The sequence below is a fragment of the Onthophagus taurus genome, chromosome 11 (assembly GCF_036711975.1).
Source record: "Onthophagus taurus isolate NC chromosome 11, IU_Otau_3.0, whole genome shotgun sequence".
Taxonomy (NCBI): Eukaryota; Metazoa; Arthropoda; class Insecta; order Coleoptera; family Scarabaeidae; genus Onthophagus; species Onthophagus taurus.
Window position 1 is genome coordinate 34,055,970 of NC_091976.1, and position 23,416 is coordinate 34,079,385.

General features: G+C 32.1%; 2 protein-coding genes across 3 annotated transcripts in view; one reads left to right on the forward strand and one right to left on the reverse strand.

The window, feature by feature from the left end:
• Positions 1–8,906, reverse strand: part of LOC111417917 (ectopic P-granules autophagy protein 5) — a 27,454-nt gene extending 18,548 nt beyond the window's left edge. Inside the window, exons 1-3 of the mRNA XM_023050327.2 lie at positions 8,486–8,906; positions 7,642–8,427; positions 2,887–4,119 (exon numbers count right to left, since the gene is read on the reverse strand). Coding sequence (XP_022906095.2) covers positions 2,887–4,119; positions 7,642–8,427; positions 8,486–8,521 — 2,055 coding nt within the window. The 5' untranslated portion in view covers positions 8,522–8,906. The remainder of the gene's footprint in view (positions 1–2,886; positions 4,120–7,641; positions 8,428–8,485) is intronic.
• Positions 8,907–9,546: 640 nt separating this feature from the next.
• On the forward strand, positions 9,547–23,411 carry LOC111417923 (l(3)mbt interacting protein 1). Of its 2 annotated transcripts, XM_023050337.2 has the most exons (10): positions 9,547–9,734; positions 10,023–10,090; positions 10,152–10,266; positions 10,475–10,507; positions 10,567–10,632; positions 16,947–17,083; positions 17,147–17,402; positions 17,521–17,761; positions 17,814–17,993; positions 23,042–23,411. In XM_023050337.2, exons 3-10 carry the CDS (start codon positions 10,180–10,182, stop codon positions 23,278–23,280), a joined length of 1,239 nt encoding a protein of 412 aa, XP_022906105.1. In that variant the 5' UTR covers positions 9,547–9,734; positions 10,023–10,090; positions 10,152–10,179; the 3' UTR covers positions 23,281–23,411. The 2 variants fall into 2 exon arrangements, with proteins under 2 accessions (XP_022906105.1, XP_022906104.1); XM_023050336.2 differs by having other exon boundaries at positions 10,023–10,266.
• Positions 23,412–23,416: the final 5 nt, after the last annotated feature.

Sequence of the window (23,416 nt, forward strand, 5' to 3'; positions counted from 1 at the left end):
TTATTCACGGTTCTATTGACGAATGAAAGAAACATATACAGGGTGTTCCGGTGACTCGGGGCATAAAATTAACCTCATATACTAGAGCAAAAATGATGACGATTCGTGAAAAAAAATTATTATAAAAGTCTTCAAATGGCCAAGATATGGGCCATCAAAGTTCAGAAATTTTAACACATTTTTCTAAATATTTTCAATACCATTTATGGTAGAGCGTTGAAATTTGGTACAGGGTAAACAAATATCAAGCAAAATCATTGAACCAATTTTGACTTTTGGGCGGCGGCAACCATGCTATACAGGCTGTCCCTAAAATTTGTTTGCTCAGAACTTTTTTGTTCGCTCGTAACCCTACATTTATTTTTGTACTTTTTAATAGAAAATTTATTTTAGAAACTTTTATCACTCTTTGAAAATTTTGATAACATTGACCGTTTTCGAGTTATACGCGAAAATGTTAAGCTTTGATTTCAATCGATTATTTGCATAAATTTCTAAGTGCAGATTTAGTTAAATCCAGTGTTAATTTATTTTAGTTGAATAAAAGAAAGTAATTTCAACAAACAAGAACATAACAAAAATTCTAACAAAAATATTAACGAGAACAATAAAATTATAAACAAATAGTAATAAATAAAAAAGAAGAAAAAAATACTAAAGCCTGATATCGCCGTCTTAAATTAAAGCGCACTCTGCGGAGAACATTAATCTCAGTTCGAAGTTGATCAAATGAATCAACAATTCGCAACCTCAGTTGATCAACTGAAATTATTTCAACGCAGTAAACTAGCGATTTAACGCGTCTCCATAAATAAAAATCTACAGGTGTAAGATCCGGCGATCGGGGGGGCCAACTTATCGGTGCAACTTCCCCTCGTCCAATCCACCGTCCCGGAAAACGTTCCTTCAGAAATTCTTGGACAGCCTGTGTGCTATGCGCAGGAGCACCATCATGCATATACGACATTGCTTGCCTTGTGTTTAAAGGAACGTTATCTAAAAATCATCTAATTCCTCTAAATGTCGCCTGTATGTATGTCCACCCAGCCTTGATGGCAAGAAAACGGGTCTAATAATTACATCGCCCACAATGCCAGCCCAAACGTTAAGAGAAAATCTCCATTGTAATTTCTAAGTTTCCTTAAATCTTGGATTTTCGTCCGCCCAACTATGTAAATTTCTCAAATTGATGATTCTATCTTTAGAAAAAGTGGATTCATCTGTAAAAAGCTCTTTTTCTTAAAACTGATCATCAATTTGGATTTTGTGCCGCATTATTTGGCAATATTGCAGTCGCAGTGGGTAATCAGCCAGTCGAACTTCCTGAACTTTGTAACAATGAAATGGATAAAGCTGTTGCTCGTGAAGAACACTCCAGACAGTTGTTTTTGAAGTTAAAAAGTGCCTCGCCATATCCAAAGTACTAGGTGTAGTATTTTCTTCTACGTAGTCTATTTCCATGACATTCCCTTAATGTCAAAATCATGTCAGTTTGTTCACTAAATGTGTAACTCTCCATTTTGAACACTTAAAATTAATAAAAACTTAACTAACAAAAAACTATCGTTTGTGTTTAAACGACATAAGCAAGTTGACAGCTCAATTTGTTTTTTTTAATTGCCATGGCCTACCTTGACTTTTTCGAAGATTTTTGTTTTTTAGTGTTATTGAAATCGAAGCTTAATATTTTCGCGTATAACTCGAAAACGGTCAATGTTATCAAAATTTTCAAAGAGTGATAAAAGTTGCTAAAATAAATTTTCTACTAAAAAGTACAAAAATAGATGTAGGGTTACGAGCGAATAAAAAAGTTCTGAGCAAACGAATTTGAGGGACACCTGTATAGCAAGGTTGCCGCCGCCCGATCAAAGTCAAAATTGGTTCAATGATTTTGCTTGATATTTGTTTACCCTGTACCAAATTTCAACGCTCTACCATAAATGGTATTGAAAATATTTAGAAAAATGTGTTAAAATTTCTGAACTTTGATGGCCCATATCTTGGCCATTTCAAGACTTTTATAATAATTTTTTTTTCACGAATCGTCATCACTTTTGCTCTAGTATGTGAGGTTAATTTTATGCCCCGAGTCACCGGAACACCCTGTATTATGAAACATATATGAAACATATATTACTATAGTAACAGCGAATCGATTAATATGATAAGAATAATAACAATAACTTAAGAAAGAACACCACACAACATGATTCTTAGTAACTATTGACGAATGAAGAATATGATTCACTAAGTAAGCCATTCGATCCAGGTCTCTGATTCGAAGTAGCGGTGGATAAAAATTAAAACTAACAGTAGACCTAGAATCGGGTTTAGCCATTTTACGAGACGTACAGCTAAACCCGAACGTTCCTAGTTCTAGTGATATTGATATCTAACACTAGATCTAGAACTAGAAACATTAAGGTTTAGCAGGGCGTCTTCAGACGAACTTGCCGTCTTGAAAGACGTGCGGCTAAACCCAAATGCTTCTAGGTCTAATGTTAGTTCTAGTGACAGTGCAAGTGTAAAAATAACACTAGACCTAGAACTAGAAATATTCGAGTTTCTAGGTCTAGTGTTAGTTCTAGTTTTAATTGTTATTCAGCGCTAAATTATTAAAATTTTCATTAAACTATAACCAGAACCTAACACTAGACCTAGAACTTGAAGCAGGTTCTAGGTCTAGTGTTAGTTCTACTTTTAATTATTGAGCACTAAATTATTGTATATTTTTATTAAATTAAAACGAGATATATCACTAGACCTAGAACTAGAAACATTCTAGTTAGCCGCCATAAAAGGTGTACAGCTAAACCAGAACGCCAAGTTATTATATATTTCTATTAAACCAATTTAGCCGCCTTAATAGACGTCCAATTAACTTACTTGTAATAAATCGTGTGTAGCAGCTTCAATAAAATCAACATCATCCTTTTGATTACGACACAAAGCCATATTAGCAAAAGTATTTAATAAATAATACGATTCGGAATCCTCCAAATTATTTAATTTCTCTTCAAATTGAACGCGAACGGAAAAGTCCCACAATTTCTCGCTAAAATCGGTGTTATCAATCGGATCTAGAATCGTTTGGGCCAAACTATCGGAATCATGTAAAAAATAAAAAATCTTCCACAAACATCGCCTCGATATTAAATCGTACGGTACGACAGCTAAAAATTGCCAGGCTCCCATTTTTTTTGACGAATACAAACAGTAAGTGGCGCGTAAAAAGAATGCGTCGTATTCGACTTGAAGGCGTTTCATCATAGCTGCATCGCGTAAATTGGTTTCCGTTTGGAAAATTTCCCAGATATCGGTGGCGTATTGAACGATATGCCGAATTAATCTACATAACCTTTTAGCGAATTGATTATAACGAGATTGTTCGTAAGTAAATAATCCTTCTTGAATCACTTTCAGTAATAACGTAGAAAAAGCGAAAAATCTTAAAATATGATGTTCCGTTAATTGGGATGAATCAAAATAATCGTTCCCGTCCGTTCGTACAACACACAACAACATTCTAAACATATTATCCAACGGTAATTGATTGAACATTGCGACTAAATCATTTTCACGTAGCGACATTCCCGAAGACTCTTCATCTTCCTCTCCATCGGAATCGACCATAACCCAAAGTGCTTCCATTGGGGCGTCTTTACTTTGCATTAATTCTTCGAGGAATTTATCTCGTTTTTCGATGGGTTTTAACAAAAGCGATAAAACCGTAACGATATGATTTATTTCGTAGCTTGAAAACGGTGAAGAATTCGTCGGTTTTAACGGAAGTTGAATAAATTGCGTTGACCAACTCCCCACGCCCGGGGGACATCTTAAAATATGATTCAAAATGAAAATGTGATCTTGGTAATTAGCCACTCTTAAAAGGACTGCGATTAAGTCGTTCAACCAGCTTCGGGTGTCTTTAATAAATTCCGGGTCTCTTATTAAATGTCTTTGGAATATAAATAGGATTGATATGCACAATCGTAATTCTTGAAGATCCGATAAGAGATGTCGAGGAGTTTCTTCTAATGTTAACGAAACTGGATTTTGTTTTGTTATACCAGAAAGTTTGATGCATTTATTTGATAATGTTTGTAAATATAATTCGATCTAAAAATTAATATTCAGATTTTTAATTAAAGATTGGAAATTTCACTGGTGTGAAGTTATCCATAAATTCTAGCCATAAACTTAAATCGAATACGAAACCAAATTTAGCACTGAATAACAATTAAAACCAGAACTAACACTAGAGCGTCTTCAGACGAACTTGCCGTCTTGAAAAATGTGCGGCTAAACCCAAATGTTTCTAGTTGTAGGTCTTGTGTTAGTTCTAGTGATAATTCTAGTGTAAAACTAGAACTAACATTAGACCTAGAACTAGAAACATTCGGATTTAGCCGCACGTATTTCAAGACGGCTAAACCCAAATGATTCTAGTTTTAGGTCTTGTGTTAGTTCTAGTGATAGTGCTAGTGTAAAACTAGAGGTAACACTAGACCGAGAGCTAGAAACATTCGGATTTAGCCGCAAGTCTTTCAAGACGGCTAAACCCGAATGATTCTAGTTCTAGGTCTTGTGTTAGTTCTAGTGATAATTCTAGTGTAAAACTAGAACTAACACTAGACCTAGAACTAGAAACATTCGGATTTAGCCGCAAGTCTTTCAAGACGGCTAAACCCGAATGATTCTAGTTCTAGGTCTTGTGTTAGTTCTAGTGATTATTCTAGTGTAAAACTAACACTAGAAGTTAACTTTCTAGTTCTAGGTCTTGTGTTAGTTCTAGTGATTATTCTAGTGTAAAACTAGAACTAATATTAGACCTACAACTAGAAACAATCGGATTTAGCCGTCTTGAAAGACTTGCGGCTAAATCCGAATGTTTCTAGTTCTAGGTCTAGTGTTAGTTCTAGTTTTACACTAGAATTATCACTCACTAGACCTATCAAAACTAGCAACTAGACCTTGAACTAGAAAGTTTCGGGTTTTGCCGCACGACTCTAAAGACGGCTAAACCCGAATATTTCTAGTTCTAGACCTAGAACTAGAAATATTGTGTTAGTTCTAGTTTTAATTGTTATTCAGCGCTAAATTATTAATATTTTTATTAAACTAAAACTAGAACAAACACTACACCTAGAATTAAAAACATTCGGGTTTGACAACCCCCATTTGGTAAAAAAAGGATGATCCCATTTGATTAGGATGATTTAAAGGGTGGGTTTTTGATAGAGAAAGAAATAGATTATATCAACTGTCTATTGCATATAACAAAATTATGTAACGAATGGAGAATACTATAGATACTTGCTACCGCGTTCCACATCGTTTTCAACCCTTGCATTCATTTAAGTGAATGTCATCCCTGTGCAGAAGTTTGTACCAATATGGCCACAGATTTTGATACTATAAAACCAGTAATATGAATTGTAAGATGCAACAGAGAACAAAAATTAAAAGTGTAAGTTACTCAGCCAAGGTTCACCATTATAATTCATAATTGGTTGGAGTAGACCATTATGATTGGTTCTTAGAAAAACATTTTATAACGATAAGGAGTAAGAAATGGTACTGGTCTATTCACAAGGATAATTGGACCACGTTATGCATCACTTGACTAAGCCACAAATGAATAATGTTAAGAAAAACGGGATTTTCGTTTTCATCTCTCTAAAAATATAAGACTTCTCAGAATAGACAGGCTCAAACTATTGAAAATTGTTTGGTGCCTGTCCATTTTTATCACAGAACACTGATGACAGGCTGTTTCTGTAAATTTAAATTAAATAAATTTACTCACTAAAAGTACACTAGAGACGAAAAAATAATCTAGAATTTGATTTTGTACTTTTAAACTGGTTTTTATTTTATATAGAATTAAGTCTAACCAGTTTCGGCCCTTGGCCACCTTCAGTGACTCTACAAATAGATTAACATCTCTCATCTTATCCATTTTACAAAGAAGTTTCTTAATATTTCTTTTTGTTTTGTTCAAAAAGATAACTAATTTACGAAATTAAAGTGTAAAAAGTTGTAAAATGAAATTAAGGACGAAGTGTTACAAGTTTACAGATTAAAATTTAAGAAGGCTCTTTTTTAACAAAAGAAATATTAAGAAACTTGGGAAAAATTCAAGAATCATCATGTGGCTTAAAAATCGTCGATTTGTTTTAATCAATGTGAAAGGACCCAAAAAACACGTTAAAAATAAAAAGAAAGTGACTAACACCAAATTAACTTCAGTTATAAAACTTCTATTATATGATAACTAACTGTAGGTTTAAAATGTCAACCTCAATTTTGACATATTTGTAATCTTCATTAAAAATCCTTTAAAATGAGTACAAACACGAAATATTTATCTTCAATATTAATGAAGTTATGGTCCACTTCCGGTTAAGAATGTCAATGTCAATTTTGACATATTTGTAATCGTCGTGAAAAATCCTTCAAAATGAGTCCAAACATGATACGTTTAATTCCAATATTAATCGAGATATAAGCAACTTCCAATTTGAAAAGTCAATGTCATTTTGACATATTCTTAATTTTTATAAAATGTCTTAATATTTGTCACAAAATCAAAAATTTTATTAAAAAAAATAAAAAATAAGGTTGGTATTAATATTTATTTAAAAATTAAATTGTTATCTTCATTGTTGCTAACTTAGGGTTTAATGTTTTTTATTCTAACTTTTTTGTTTTTTGAGATAAATGCGTCTTGTTTGGACTCATTTTAAAGGTTTTTTTAATAAAGAATACATCATGAAAGAACACCATGAAGTTGTCCATTTGTCTATTATATGATAACTAACTTCAGATTTAGAATGTCAACCTCAATTTTGACATATTTGTAATCTTCATTAAAAATCCTTTAAAATGAGTACAAACACGACATATTTATCTTCAATATTAATGAAGTTATGGTCAACGTCCGGTTAAGAATATCAACGTCAATTTTGACACATTTGTAATCATCGTGAAAAATGCTTTAAAATGAGTCCAAACATGATACATTTAATTCCAATATTACTAGAGATATAACTTCCGGTGTGAAATGTCAATGTCATTTTGACATATTCTTAATTTTTATAAAATGTCTTAATATTTGTCACAAAAACAAAAATATAATAAAAAAAAAAATAAAAAATAAGGTTGGTATTAATATTTATTTAAAAATTAAATTGTTATCTTCATTGTTGCTAACTTAGGGTTTAATGTTTTTTATTCTAACTTTTTTGTTTTTTGAGATAAGTGCGTCATCTTTGGACTCATTTTAAAGGTTTTTTTAATGAATATGACATTTGTCATCTTGTCAAAATTGACGTTGACGTTTCAAACCGAAAGTGATTGTATTTCCATTAATATTAAAGTTAAATATGTCGAGTTTGGACTCATTTTAAAGGATTTTTTATGAAGTTGACAAATATGTCAAAATTAAAAGTTGAAAGTTCAAACTTTTTGTTTTTTGAGATAAATGCGTCAAGTTTGGACTCACTTTAAAGGTTATTTTATGAAATTTTTTTAACCAAATGGGAGTTTTAAGCTGTTAAATAAGAAGTAAGAATTATGAGTGATTTAAGTTTATGGCTGGAATTTATGGATAACTTCACACCAGTGGAAATTTCATACCTGTAACTTATAAATAGCAGCCGAATAAGAATATAAAACATGAATTTCATTACTCATCTGCCTAATTTTACTTAAAACCCTCGATAAATTTTGAAAACAACTTCTATGAAACGTAGCTTTATTATAAGTATGAGTAGCTTGAACAACGATCCCATCTTGACACTCTCCTTGACCTTTTATAACCGAAGAATTCATCGACCATAATTGCGATTGCAGTTCGATGTAATTTCGCTTGGTTTGTTCAATTTCCAAATTATTTGAGGCGTGTTTATTTCGGCATTGAGCGTATAAAGTGAGTAATTCGTGTAAGGGGTGTTGACGGACATTATTTCCTCTTAATTCATGTTCGATGAAGTTTTCAGTAAACTGCTCAATCATCTCGAGTTCCGAATTAGAATACAAAGCGGAAAGTTGCGATTCCGTGTAAGGTCTAATTATTTCTTCCGTAGATTTAATCTCATTCGTACACCGAATAGCCGGGGTTTGATTTAAAGTTTTTTCGGTACAAAAACTGTTTATATGCTCGATAGTTTGCATTATTTGCCGATTTTTTTGCATTATCCTCTCGAAATTTATTGCTCCTACTTCCTTTGGCTTATCAATTTTTAATTCTTTATCACCAATCGATAAATCCATATCGCTATTTTCGACCGATAATTCCTCCTTTGTTTCTTTGTTCTCATTTTTATTAATTTCATCACTTTTCTCATTTTCGATTTCTTCGTTATTTTCAAAACTCCCGCTACTTTCCCCCGCCACTTTACTTTCAATTTGACGTTTCTTTTTCTAGATTTGACAATCAAAATATAACCTTAAAATTTAAGAGAAAATGATAAATTCTTACCTGTTTTGACTTTGGACGTTCTAAAACGGCCTCCATTTCTATTATAATTAACGATTAATTAATCAAAAGTATCATTAAAATCCCTCAATACTTATTCACGCCATGACGAAAATATTTCGCATAATCGAACGATTTTTACATGATTAAAAAATAATTTGATGTTACGTTACACTAATTTATTTAGACTTATTTGGGATAAACGGGAGTTTATTTGTTATGTTTAACTGGATGACAAATTTGGATTATTTGGAGAGATAACGCGCACTAAAAGTTAAGGGGTTCTTTTAACGTGAGGTTGATTTACTTTAATAAAGTTTAACCGGTTAAAAGATGGTTTTAAATGTTTTTCTCGATATTAAATGTTTTTAAGGTTTTCATTGTGAGAGTAAGCACGTTCTTATCGAAGGAATTGATAAACAATGTCTAAAAAAAATGTATGGTGCATAATGTTATTTTAAGTTAGGCAACCAACTTTACAAGATTTTTATTTTATAATTCGTTTCTCTCATTTAATAACTTCAAAATATTCATTACTTTCATAAATAATAATAATATTAAGTATAATATTTAAATTAATTCAATTACGATTTAATTTTTATTTATGTTTTTGGCGATTTAAATAATTAAAGTGGCCATCTAACAATTTATTTTTGAACTATTTTTTTTACATGTTAAATTATTTAATTATGTTTATAAATTCGTCATTACATACACAATTTAAAATATAACGATAAATTAATAAAATAGCAATAATTGTAATAAAATCAATTTTTAATTTTTAATTTTAAAATAATTATTTAAAAAAGTTTGGTTATTCAGTAATAGATGGCGCCGCTTTTTTTGTGGAATTTATTATTGTCATCTAACCTTTTTGTTTATTTTTAAGGTTATTATTAATTATTGATTCCAAATATATAAAAAAAAATATTTGATTTAATCGTTTATTAACCCCATTAATAGATTATCAATAAGGGAAAAGGTACTTTATCATTTAGGTTATCGCCTCATCGCTAAACTTTTTTCTTCCCACCAATAATAACTTTTTTTAAGTTTAATTGGATTATTAATAATAATTGGATAAATTAAATACGTAATAAAGTGAATTAATAAACAAAGAGAAAGAAAGTACAGAAATCAAGGTAGCTGGTGATCTGAAATGTAAATATCTTGTCAAAGATAGAGGTTATAAACGAAAACGGTTCTTGGATGAGTTGTTAAAACTTCGGGGAATCTTGTTGGAGTTAATAACGTAAGTAGAATTTTATTGTTGATTTAATTATAATTAATTTATCGAAATGGCGAAAATAAAAATTAATTCGTTATTTTATTTACAATTACCAACCTTACGCATGTTAAGATCCGATCGCCGAGGATACCCGAACGGTTCCGAGACGTCAAAAAAAACATTAATCAAAGGATAAAAACAACAAATTAATTGTTAATAATAATATATTTTTAATTAATTTCGCTTAAATTCGTTTTATTGGTGGGTTATAATAAGTAATGAAAGTTTTCTTGTTTTATATGACCGTTAAAGTGGGTTTCCGATTGCGGGAGCGCTTGCTAGATCCTCCTTCAGTTCGATTTCGTTCGGCAAAGGACACGGTTCGTTCCCTCTTATTTAATCGTTCCATAGAAAATTGTATACGAAAAGTTAAATTTTTAGTTTAACCCGGTGTTTTAATAAGAATTAAATGGAAGACATGGCTATTTCTAAGGAACTTAAATCGGCCATTGAGTCCAATCAAAAAGAATTAAAAAACGCCATTCGAAATCATCAGGTAAGTTTTTCCTGATACAGATTTATTTGAATACACGTCCATTTAGATAAAGATGGTGAGTATTTGTTTAATGGGAATTGAAAAGAGATGGGATTAAATATTTTTCGTTTCAATAAAGTATTTAAAGTCAAAAATTTTAATTAAAATAATAATAAAACTAAATTATTAAATGAATGAAGCAATTAAATTTATTTTTTTTCTTTATTAGGTTATTTTAACAAAGTTACGTGATAATCCTGATGTAAGTTGCCATTTTAAAATTAATGTCGTTAAATATTTATAATTTTTTTATTAATTTAGAACGTTGAACTTCAAGATCAATTAAAAGCGATTCAAGAAAACATAGTCTTCATCGGATGCGAACAAGTAAGTAATAAAAACAAAACTTTTTTTTAAACAAACGAAAGTAAATAAACCCACTTGATTCCTCTTTACCTTTTAAAACATAACATTGGTTCTTTTATCTCATGGCCCCCTTCTACTTTGCGTTTTATTCTAAAAATAACTTGATGTGTATTTTCGATTAAATTAAAAAAAAACGATTATTTAAATTTAAATCGTTTTGGAAGTGGAATAATTGCTAAAAATAGTTTTTTGATTAAAAAGTTTTTAAGATTATTTAAACAATAAAAGTGTGCGTAACGTATAAATACATATTCTGGCGCAACTTTACTCGTTGCAAGGTTGTTATTGATCTTTTAGGAAACTTGGCCGATTTGGGCCGTTTCAAGACCGCCCCGGAACTTTAAAGTTCAACTTAATATTATTCTTTTAAACAACTTTTCATGGATACACTTTTTACGTTTTAATTTATCTCGAGATTATTGCGATTTCGTCAAGATTTTTTAAGATTTCTCAAATTTAATGCGATGTTTTTTTAGGTGTAAATGTTTATAGGTTATGTTAAAATCTAAAGTTTCGTTCTCTCTCGCTCTTCAAAGCCTCGTTACCTAACTTTGTAAGTTTAGATCGATTAAAACCGTTTAATTACTCTGTAATTTACTTCCTTTAGGTCTTTGAAAATTTTTTAAATAAAAATTAGTAATTGATTTATCTATTTTAACAGGTTTTTATTAAAAAATTTTTATTTCTTTCGCAATTTAAAACAATTTATTTTACAATTTTGTAGTTATATTTTAATAATTAATTTACCTCAACAATTAAGCGTTCCATTGAAATAGAAACGCTTTTAAAGAATCGATTCGCGGTGAAACAGCGGCCCTAACTAAATAATGATCGACAATTTTGTGGGAAGAGGGTTTTAATGAACGAAGGTGTTAAAGTTGCGAATAATTAGAATTAAATGTTTTAATATTTACGATGAAGTAAAGCTCCATGATTTAAAAAGCAATAAAAGTAAAAAGTAATCTTAATTTTCCTTAATTGTGATGAGAAAAAATTGCTTAAATAGTTTATGTATTAAACGTTATCATGTCTGAGAGTTAAAAAATGTTATTAAAGTTTTAAAAGTATACAGAGTGTTTCTGTAAGTCGTGGCATAATTTTAATTACAAATACTATAGTTAAAATGATGACGATTCGTGTAAAAATTACTTTTGAAAGTATGCAACCACGGAATCAATGCTATACAGGTGTCCCCAAAGCCTATTTCATTTTAAAATTATTTTCACTCTTAGAAATTTTTTATTAGACGATTATAAGTTATTGTACAAAAGGCAGCTTTATGTAACTATAATAAAATCACAATTAAATTACATTAAACTTAAAATTTTTCTGGGTTAACTAACATAATGTCATTTGTTTATAAATAATTAAGTAATAAGTATTAAAAACTTAGGAAACAAAATAATTCTGTAAAAACAAGACGTAGATCTACTGGCTTCTCAGAATTGAGTACCTAAGTAAAAAAAATATATTTATTTATTTTTACATGAGGAACTATTGTGACATTTTGATTTATACACACATTGCCGGTTTCGCATTCGGTATTTTATAGAATACCTAGGCAAAGTATAAAATTAATAATATTTCATATATTACCTAAACGTTTTAGGTATTCCATAAATTGTTTAGGTATTGTATAGAATACCGGATTATACAAATTGCCGGTAACATTTTCATTAATCATAGATGCCTATGAAAACAAATTGTAACTGGAGCAGTAAAGCAACTGTCAAATCATTACCCAACATTCGTGAATCTATAATAGTTGTTTAAAATGACAAATAATTACAGTTTTAGTGAGCAAACTGACTTGCTTTTAACGTTGGTTTTCATGGCAATACTTATACTGTCATATTGGTTGTATACTTGCAATGATGACGTCGAGTACGATAATTAATTAACATACTGTACATTTTCATATGAAATGTTCCGCTGCTCAGTAAGCACATGATGCTAATCCCATTGTTCTAGTAAATCCCATTGGTGCTAATAAGTAGTAGTCGGAGCCACCCATCATCCCTCAACGTTACATCAGCCACTATCTTCACTGTTGCTTTTGATAACACTCAAAAAGGTTCCTCAATATATGATTTGATATCCTTCAACGCCATTTTGGACGTTCCATAATATTATCGTCCCTAAACCTCAATCAACATGGTGGTCGATTTTGGTTCTTATAGTTTTTGATTAATTATCAAAAATTCTTCTAATTCCTTCTAAAACGATTGTAGTATATATTTAAAAGTTAACGTTGCTATATTGATAACTATATGCATATATTTAACCATTTATAATTTATTTTACCTGTTCTACGCAGTTCCAGCAAAATATCAACGATTTGTTGTAACATAGTAAGAAAAGAAAAGTTAAGTTAGGTTTTGTTTACAAATAATAATCAACTCTGACAAAAATATTGTCAGTAATATTGTATTATACAGGGTGTCACACAAAAAACACCCCAAGCTGTAACTCTGTCATTTACATTCCGATTTTCATGAGCGGGGTATCAAATGAAATAGTTTCATGAATACTATGATTTTAAGCGATTATTAACTTTTGCTTTACAAATTGCTCTATATATTTTTCTTTACGTCATTGGATAGAGATTGTTTTTCTGAATCCACTGATGTACAATACATCAACATTAATTATAATTGTAGTAATGTGAAGAAAAACTTACCGAGCAATTTGAAAATCAAAAGTTGATAATAGCTTTAAATTGAAGATGGCGTTGGAAAAAGTTTATTTGTAGCATGAATCATAGTATTCAGCAAACCCTTTCATTTGATACCTCGCTCATGAAAATCGGAATGTAAATGACAGAATTACAGCTTGCGGCATTCTTGTGTGACAACCTGTATCTACAGGTGTCTTTTCTCTGCTAAACTTATATTCAAAATGGATGTATTGTACATCAATGGATTCAGAAGAACAATCTCTATCCAATGACGTGAAGAAAAATATACGCAGCAATTTGAAAAACAAAATTATTTGTAGCATTAATCATAGTATTTATAAAACCATTTCATTTGATACCTAGGCCATGAAAATCGGAATGTAAATAACAGAGTTACATCTTGGGGCGTTTTTTGTGTGACACCCTGTATATTAAACTACAAACTTTCGGGTTAAGCCGTAGGTTTTTTTTAAAATAATGGTTTAACGTTTCGGATGCATGTTCCAACCTTCTTCAGAAATAAGTTAGAACTTGTTTTGAATGTTAGGATAGGTCAGTTTTGTTTTGAATCCCCAATTATAGCGTGAAGGAATGTCGGTTTTCTTTTGAACCCTAATTATACCGTGAAGAAACCGCAATTATTAGGTGAAGGAATGTTAGGATAGGTCAGTTTTATTTTGAATCCCCAATTATAGCGTGAAGGAATGTCGGTTTTCTTTTGAACCCTAATTATAGCGTGAAGGAATGTTAAAATAGGTCAGTTTTGTTTTGAATCCCCAATTATAGCGTGAAGGAATGTCGGTTTTCTTTTGAACCCTAATTACACCGTGAAGAAACCGCAATTATAGCGTGAAGGAATGTTAGGATAGGTCAGTTTTGTTTTGAATCCCCAATTATAGCGTGAAGGAATGTCGGTTTTCTTTTGAACCCTAATTACACCGTGAAGAAACCGCAATTATAGCGTGAAGGAATGTTAGGATAGGTCAGTTTTGTTTACAGCTGTCAATCACCCCGGAAAAGAATGTTTGGTAAGGGTAATTTAACCGTATAAAGTCATATTTAGTAGCAGGGATGATTGGGCGAAAGGAGGGCCTCAACTAAAAAGAGGAGCCCTAGCCTGGTACACCGATGCTTCAAAGACAGTAAGATCTGGAGTAGGCATGGGCATCAGTGGACCAAATAGCCACATCAAATTGCCCCTCAGCTCGGACTTAACAATTTTCCAAGCAGAAGTTCTTGCTATAAACTTCTGCACCGCTTTGAACCTACAGAAGGGACAAAAAGGTGCATCCATAAACATTTTCACAGACAATCGGGCCGCCCTAAAGGCAATTCAGGCCTACACGTGTGGCTTCGCACTGATCAGAGAGTGCACCAACAACCTGAGAGATCTCGCTAGGGGCAATGATGTTACCCTATGGTGGGTTCCAGGTCACAGCAACATTGAGGGCAATGAGAAGGCCGACAAGCTGGCCAAAGAGGCAGCAAACACGCCCTTCATTGGACCCCAACCTGGATGTGGACTACAAAAAAGCCACCTAAAACAAATAATCAACAACTGGGAGGCTTCAAAGATAGCCTTACGCTGGAAAGAACTTCCAGGTCACAGACAAGCGAAGAGTATGATAACTCCGTCGCAAAACAAAACCAAAGAGGTTTTATGCCTCAGCAAAGGGGATCTAAGAACGCTCTCAGGCCTACCTAATCTACCTAACCGGCCATGTGCCCCTAAAATACCACCTCTTCCACATTGGACAAGCTGAGGATCAAACTTGTCGACTATGCAACGACGAGTCAGAAACTGCTGAACATATACTGTGCAATTGCGTCGCCAGAGGCCGTCTAAGGCACAACGTCTTCGGTAAAACTCCCCTGTTACCTACCGACATAAAGGTTCAAGACCTCAGGACAATACTAAGGTTCATTAAGGACCTACATTTGCCCTAAACCTTTGGAGGGCTAAAGTTACAATAGATCTTATAGGTCGCGGTAACGAGAGGGGCCGCCCTCCTCAGCCCGGCAGCAATAATAATAATAATAATAAGGGTAATTTTTCATAATTTTCGAAATTCATTGTAGTTTTATTTAGTTTATCCTGTACATACATACGTTCAAATGAAGCCATTGCACGCTCAAACCCCCTCTTGCCCAATATTCTTGATTATCAAATTTGATTAGCTTATTGCTGTTGGAAACTCAAACTTGAAGAGTTTTGAGTTATCCCATGCCCTCTATTCATTCATTGATCTTGGATTGGTCTTAGACTTGTTTAAATTGGTAAGAATGTTGTGTTGGCAATTAGCAATTTTGGAAATTTGCAACAAAGCACGAACAGAATATGAAATGAAAATTAACAATAATCAAATCAATGTGATGGTGGTAGGGGAAGTAGAGGAACAAGTTAGCATAAAGATAGAGGATATAGAGTTGGATCGTTTCATTAAACACTACTTAGCACTGTCACTATACTTAACACTAGACTTAAAACTAGAACTATTCGGGTTTAGCCATCATAGAGACATGTTATTCTTGCTTTTGACAATATTGTTTCCTCCTTAGTGATTATGCATTACAAAAATGAATCATTTTCTTGACGTTTAAGAAATAAATCACAGACGACACAAATTTCTTTTCGTAAGAACTTGACCTCGACGTTTTAATTGTTCAGGAACGGTCGAAATCGATAAATTTAATCTGTCAGCGATCTCACGAGTTGTTATTCGACGGATTGCATCAATTAATGCTTTTATTGTGTCTTCATCAGCTTTAACCGGCCTTGTGTAACATTAATATTGGATCGAAATTTTGTAAACCAGTTTTGTCACTGGCGTTTTACTCAGATTTTTATCTCCTAACGTGGAGGACTAGATAATTTTTGATAAATATTTCCTATAGCCTTTGATAAGTTTAACCATAAGGTAGTAGCTTTGGTGTATTATCCCTTACAGGATTGTTATATAAATCCTGATTTCTTAGAGAACTATTATTCCTGGTGTATGATGACTTTTAAGGTAAGCTGTAAAGGCATCATACTTCTTTTTTATAATTAATAATTTAATCAGCTCTTTCTGTTTATGTATTCGTAATTAAGAAGTTGCTTTAAGAATTTGCTAGATAAAAAAAACGAAATTCGTAATAGAAATAGAAAAGATAAATTAAATGTTATTAATATATAATCAATAAAATGTTACTCGTATTAACCTATATTCTGCCACATAGGAAGTCCTAAAACTTCGTGCGTTGCAAAATATAGAGCCGAATTACCCCGCAAAATGTCAAAACAGGAACTTATTATTCATTATATTTTTTATTATTATTAAAAATAGAAAAACAAATAATCTTATCGATGATTTTCACGGAAATATTTATTGAACGAAACATTAACACGAGCCAAAAACTTCCTTATCTAAAAGTTTATAATTAAAAATTATTTTTTCGCTATCGTAGTTTTTATCCTATTGTTAGTAATCGGTTAACTACGAAGGTGTAAGTATGGGTCGAAAAGGGTCTAAACAAATGTCAAAGGTAGCAAATAATGCTTAAAATTAATTATTTCTTTTTAAAATTATTCGTCTTTTAAGTTTAATTTTTATTCCAGAAATCAATAATAGAAGCGTTACGTAAAAACTACAAAACTTATCAAAAATCGGTCAAGAACAATGTGATTAAAAATAGTGTCGAAGAAAAACGATCGAATTTGACCAACTCTTTGAATAGAGCAAGAAAATTAAATGTGTAATAAAATGAGTCATACTAAAAAAAAATTTTTTGATTAAATTAAATTAAATTTTATTTTAGTGTTACTAAAGCAACGTCTGGGACATCCGTTAGTGCTTCCGACGAATCCGAATGTTCATTCGGACCGTTAACACCGGAACAACCAGTAAACAACCCAACCAGCCCGCATCATATGCAAAAAGAACGATTTTTAGGCAGCTTCGGTTTAGGGACGCACGAGGCTTGTCGCCTTTTACAAAATAAACGTGTCGAACGAAAACGAAGAAGTACGGCAAATCCGCAATTTTTGTATCACAGAGGTTGGGATTTTTCTACAGTATGTACTCGAATTAATTTTATTTTATTCACTTATTATTACATCATTTTATTTAAAAAATCATTTTTATTACGTAATACTTATTTTGATTACTTGTATTTTTTTTTTTTTTTTTCAGAAACGTAGTAAAAGAAATAATAACGTAAATGTATCACCTCCGCATACAAGACAGGCTGTGAGAAATAGAAATAAATGTAACGAGAGAAACTCTCCCCCAAAAAAGAATTCGGGTCCACCTTCCCCTGTTGATAACGCACTACCTTTCCCATTACCCAGCGAATTAACCATCGAAAGAGTTAATGCGGTTAAAAAAAATTTAGGGGAGAAAATTTGCGTTGAATGTAGAAACCCGGGAAATGGTTATTAATAAAAAATTAATTAAGTTGATTTAATTAAAATTTTTATTTTTAGGATCTTTATTGTACTGTGATATGTGTACTGGAGGTTTTCATCTTAGTTGTCATAATAGACCACTTGCTCAAACTCCCAGGCAATGCCCTAGATGCATTTCTGGTAAAGATACTAGAGTTATTGGATCTTTAAATGTACCATCAGGGATGAGTGTTTCTTATATTTCAGCTGAAATTAATGGTAAATAATATATTAAAGAAATCCGAAAGTAATGTCGTTTTTGCGCATGTCAACATGTTCTAGGTCCTAGTGTTCTAGTTTTAGTTTGAGTACTAGAACTAACACTAAACTTAAACTAGAAACATTTGGGTTTAGCCTTCTTAAAAGTCGTGAGGCTAAACCAGAATGTTTCTAGTTCTAGGTTTAGTGTTAGTTCAATTTTAGCTGTAGCACTAAAACTAACACTAGATCTAGAACTAGAAACATTCTGGTTTAGCCTCACGTCTCTTAAGACGGCTAAACCAGAATGTTTCTACTTCTAGATTTAGTGTTAGTTCAATAAAAATATATAACAACCTAGCACTGAATCACAATTAGTTCTAGTTGAATCACAATTAGTGTTAGTTCTAGTTTTAGTTCGAGTACTAGAACTAACACTAGAACTAGAAACATTCGTGTTTAGCCTCACGTCTCTTAAGACGGCTAAACCAGAATGTTTCTAGTTCTAGATTTAGTGTTAGTTCAATAAAAATATATAATAACCTAGCACAGCTAAACCTAGCACAACCTCTGAAGACGCACAGCTAAGCCCGAAACTTTCTAGGTTTAGTGTTAGTTCTAGTTTTAATTGTGATTTAGTGTTGGGTTGTTATAGATTTTTATTGGACTAACACTAGATCTAGAAACATTCTGGTTTAGCCTCACGTCTCTTAAGACGGCTAATCCAGAATGTTTCTAGTTCTAGATCTAGTGTTAGTTCAATAAAAATATATAACAACCTAGCACTGAATCACAATTAAAACTAGAACTAACACTAGACCTAGAACTAGAAACTTCCAGGTTTAGTTGTGCGTCTTCAGACGCACGGTTAAATCCGAATGTTTCTAGTTCTAGTGTTAGTTCTAGTTTTCGCTCAAGTACTAGAAGTAACACTAGAACTAGAAACATTCTGGTTTAGCCTCACGTCTCTTAAGACGGCTAAACCAGAATGTTTCTAGTTCTAGATTTAGTGTTAGTTCAATAAAAATATATAACAACCTAGCACAGCTAAATCTAGCACAACCACTGATGACGCACAGCTAAGCCCGAAACTTTCTAGGTTTAGTGTTAGTTCTAGTTTTAATTGTGATTTAGTATTGGGTTGTTATATATTTTTATTGGACTAACACTAGATCTAGAAACATTCCGGTTTAGCCGCCTTAAGAAACGTGAGGCTAAACCAGAATGTTTCTAGTTCTAGGTTTAGTGTTAGTTTCATATTCATATTAGTTTTATATTCATTTTCATCATATTAGGTGTAGCACTAAAACTAGCACTAGACCTAGAACTAGAAACATTCTGATTTAACCTCACGTCTCTTAAGACGGCTAAACCAGAATGTTTCTAGTTCTAGATCTAGTGTTGGTTCAATAAAAATATATAACAGAGTTTTTTAGTTTTAGTTCGAGTACTAGAACTAACACTAGAACTAGAAACATTCGGGTTTAGCCTCACATCTCTTAAGACGGCTAAACCAGAATGTTTCTACTTCTAGATTTAGTGTTAGTTTAATAAAAATATATAACAACCTAGCACAGCTAAACCTAGCACAACCTCTGAAGACGCACAGCTAAGCCCGAAACTTTCTAGGTTTAGTGTTAGTTCTAGTTTTAATTGTGATTTAGTGTTGGGTTGTTATATGTTTTTATTGGACTAACACTAGATCTAGAAACATTCTGGTTTAGCCGTCTTAAGAGACGTGAGGCAAAACCAGAATGTTTCTAGTTCTAGGTTTAGTGTTAGTTTCATATTCATATTAGTTTTATATTCATTTTCATCATATTAGGTGTAGCACTAAAACTAACACTAGAACTAGAAACATTCTGGTTTAGCCTCACGTCTGTTAAGACGGCTAAACCAGAAACTTTCTAGGTCTAGTGTTAGTTCTAGTTTTACTTCGAGTACTACAACTAACACTAGACTTAAAACTAGAAACATTTGGGATTAGCCGTCTTAAGAGACGTGAGGCTAATCCCGAATGTTTCTGGGTTTAGTGTTAGTTCCATTTTAGCTCTAGCAATAGATCGAGAACTAGAAACATTCTGGTTTAGCCGTCTTAAGAGACGTCAGGCTAAACCAGAATGTTTCTAGTTCTAGGTTTAGTGTTAGTTTCATATTCATATTAGTTTTATATTCATTTTCATCATATTAAGTGTAGCACTAAAACTAACACTAGATCTAGAACTAGAAACATTCTGGTTTAGCCTCTCATCTCTTAAGACGGCTAAACCAGAATGTTTCTACTTCTAGATTTAGTGTTGGTTCAATAAAAATATATAACAGAGTTTTCTAGTTTTAGTTCGAGTACTAGAACTAACACTAGAACTAGAAACATTCGGATTTAGCCTCACATCTCTTAAGACGGCTAAACCAGAATGTTTCTACTTCTAGATTTAGTGTTAGTTCAATAAAAATATATAACAACCTAGCACAGCTAAACCTAGCACAACCACTGAAGACGCACAGCTAAGCCCGAAACTTTCTAGGTTTAGTGTTAGTTCTAGTTTTAATTGTGATTTAGTGTTGGGTTGTTATATATTTTTATTGGACTAACACTAGACCTAGAAACATTCTGGTTTAGCCGTCTTAAGAGACGTGATCCTAAACCAGAATGTTTCTAGTTCTAGGTTTAGTGTTAGTTTCATATTCATATTAGTTTTATAGTAGAAACCACGAGAGCTGGCAGTGACAGATCGCTTAAAAATGGTATGAATCAAGATATGGACGTACGACTTAGATTATTTCACTACATACATTTAAATGTAGGTTATGTTAGTAATGGAGGTTATATGTCAAAGATATTATTTAATGATTTTCCTTTCAAAGAAAACATTTTCGGCTTGTGAAAACACTAACAGATTCATGACAACGCTTAAAGTGACATCCCTTAGAAGAACAGACGTACTTTTTCGACGTGGCCATTTGAATTGTACAGCAGACACATTAAACTAATGCTATCTCTTTCCAACACACATTACTTTCTAGCGGTTTGTGAACTACGTATGGCATTTGTAAGAGCGGAAAATGATGATTTACTGCCAGTTCTCGTGGCGTCTACTATACAGGGTGGTTCAGTTTTTAATCGGGAAACTTTGCTAGACGGTAGTACTTGCTAAATAACACAAGTTTTTGTATATAAACGTAGGGTCGCAAATCGTTTGTTTTCGAGCTATGAGCTGTCAAAATGAATCCAAAAATTTACATTTTGTTTTGTATTTCGGCTGTAAGTGAACCGCAGAATTTGAAACTTTGTACATATTTACTACTGGTTAAGACCTTATTTTCAAGCATACTTTAAACTACCTTAGCACCCTCTAAGGGGATGAAATTCACCACCCCCTGGATTTTTTTTATAAAAACTTTTTAACGCTATGGAATATTGACATAAAAAAATATGGGTTGTAAAGCTCATTCTTTAGTGGTACTTTTTCTCTCTTTAGTATTTTCCTTAAAGTTAACAGTTTCCGTGTAAAAAAATAAAATATCGTGCCATGCACCGCTATGAGACGCCATGTTTAGCTAAAATTATTCGAAAAGTTGGATCTGAGAACTTGTAAGTTTTATTTACGGCGAATCCTCATAATTGTTGATGATTATTAATAATTTTTGACTGTTGTTAAGCAAGAATATCAATTTTTTAATATTGTTTAAAACTACGTAATTTGTTCACACAGACACTCATCTTATTTATGGGTTTTCTTATGAAAATAATAATAATTGGTGTTATTTAGTTAATACTAAATCCAAGTAAGTGTACAACTTCCATTGCCAGCTAAAAGAAAATTTCTTTTTTAATAATAGCAGCGCTTTACAGTACAATGTAGACAAAAGAGACAAAAACGTACCAATAATGAATAAGCTTAAATATTAAATATTATTTTATGTTAATATTCCATGGCGTTAAAAAGTTGTTATAAAAAAATCAAAGGGGTTGTGAATTTCATCCCCTTAGAGGGCGCTAGGGAAGCTTAAAGTATGGTTCAAAATAAGGTATTAGCCAGTAGTACATACATAGAAAATTTCAAATTCTATGGTTTACTTATACTTGAAATAAAAGATAAAATTTAATGTAAATTTTTGTCTCAACTTTGGCAGCTCATAGCTCGAAAACAAAAGAGTTGCGACCCTATGTTTATATAAAAAACTTGTATTATTTTGGCAAGTACTACATCCTAGTAAAGTTTCCGGATTAAAAACTGAACCACCCTGTATATTCATTTTCATCATATTAGGTGTAGCACTAAAACTAACACTAGACCTAGAACTAGAAACATTCGGGTTTAGCATCCCGTCTCTTAAGACGGCTAAACCAGAATCTAGAACTAGATCTAGTGTTAGTTCAATAAAAATATATAACAACCTAGCACTGAATCACAATTAAAACTAGAACTAAGACTAGACCTAGAACTAGAAAGTTTCGGGTTTAGCCGTGCGTCTTCAGACGAAACTTTCTAGTTCTAGGTCTAGTCTTAGTTCTAGATTTACTTCGAGTACTACAACTAACACTAGACTTAAAACTAGAAACATTTGGGTTTAGCCGTCTTAAGAGACGTGAGGCTAAACCCAAATGTTTCTAGGTTTAGTGTTAGTTCCATTTTAGTTCTAGCAATAGATCTAGAACTAGAAACATTCTGGTTAGGCTCACGTCTCTTAAGACGGCGAAACTAGAATGTTTCTAGATCTAGTGTTAGTCCACTAAAAATATATAACAACCTAGCATTGAATCACAATTAAAACTAGAACTAACACTAGACCTAGAACTAGAAAGTTTCTTGTTTAGCCGTCTTAAGAGACGTGAGGTTAATCCCAAATGTTTCTAGTTCTAGGTTTAGTGTTAGTTTCATTTTAATTATAGCACTAAAACTAACACTAGACCTAGAACTAGAAACATTCTGGTTTAGCCTCACGTCTCTTAAGACTGCTAAACCAGAATATTTCTAGTTCTAGGTCTAGTGTTATTTCCATGACATTATTTTCCTGTTACCTTAATAATAATTAATAAATTAATTATTTAATTTTTTTGTTATTAGATAAAATTCAAGAAAAAAATGCTCTTTTGGAAAAGAAAAAAAATTTGAGTGCCGAATTAACTCGTTTACAAGATAAACACTCCCAATTGACGATCACCTTAAAAACTCAGCAAGTTGAACAAGAAGAGCTTTTGGTAACTCAACAATCAACGGAGGATAAGATCCAAAATATCTTAAAATTCATTTCGCGCGTAAACGACAAGAAGGTGCTTCCGGATAAAGAAACGGTGGAATCTTAAGACTTTAAGTCAATTGTTACGAGAATGTTATGATGAGATATTGTTAAGTTACTTTGTTTTAAGACTGATATTTTTCTACGAATTATTTTACATAATAAATCGAACTGAATTTCTATAAGAAAAAATATTTATATGG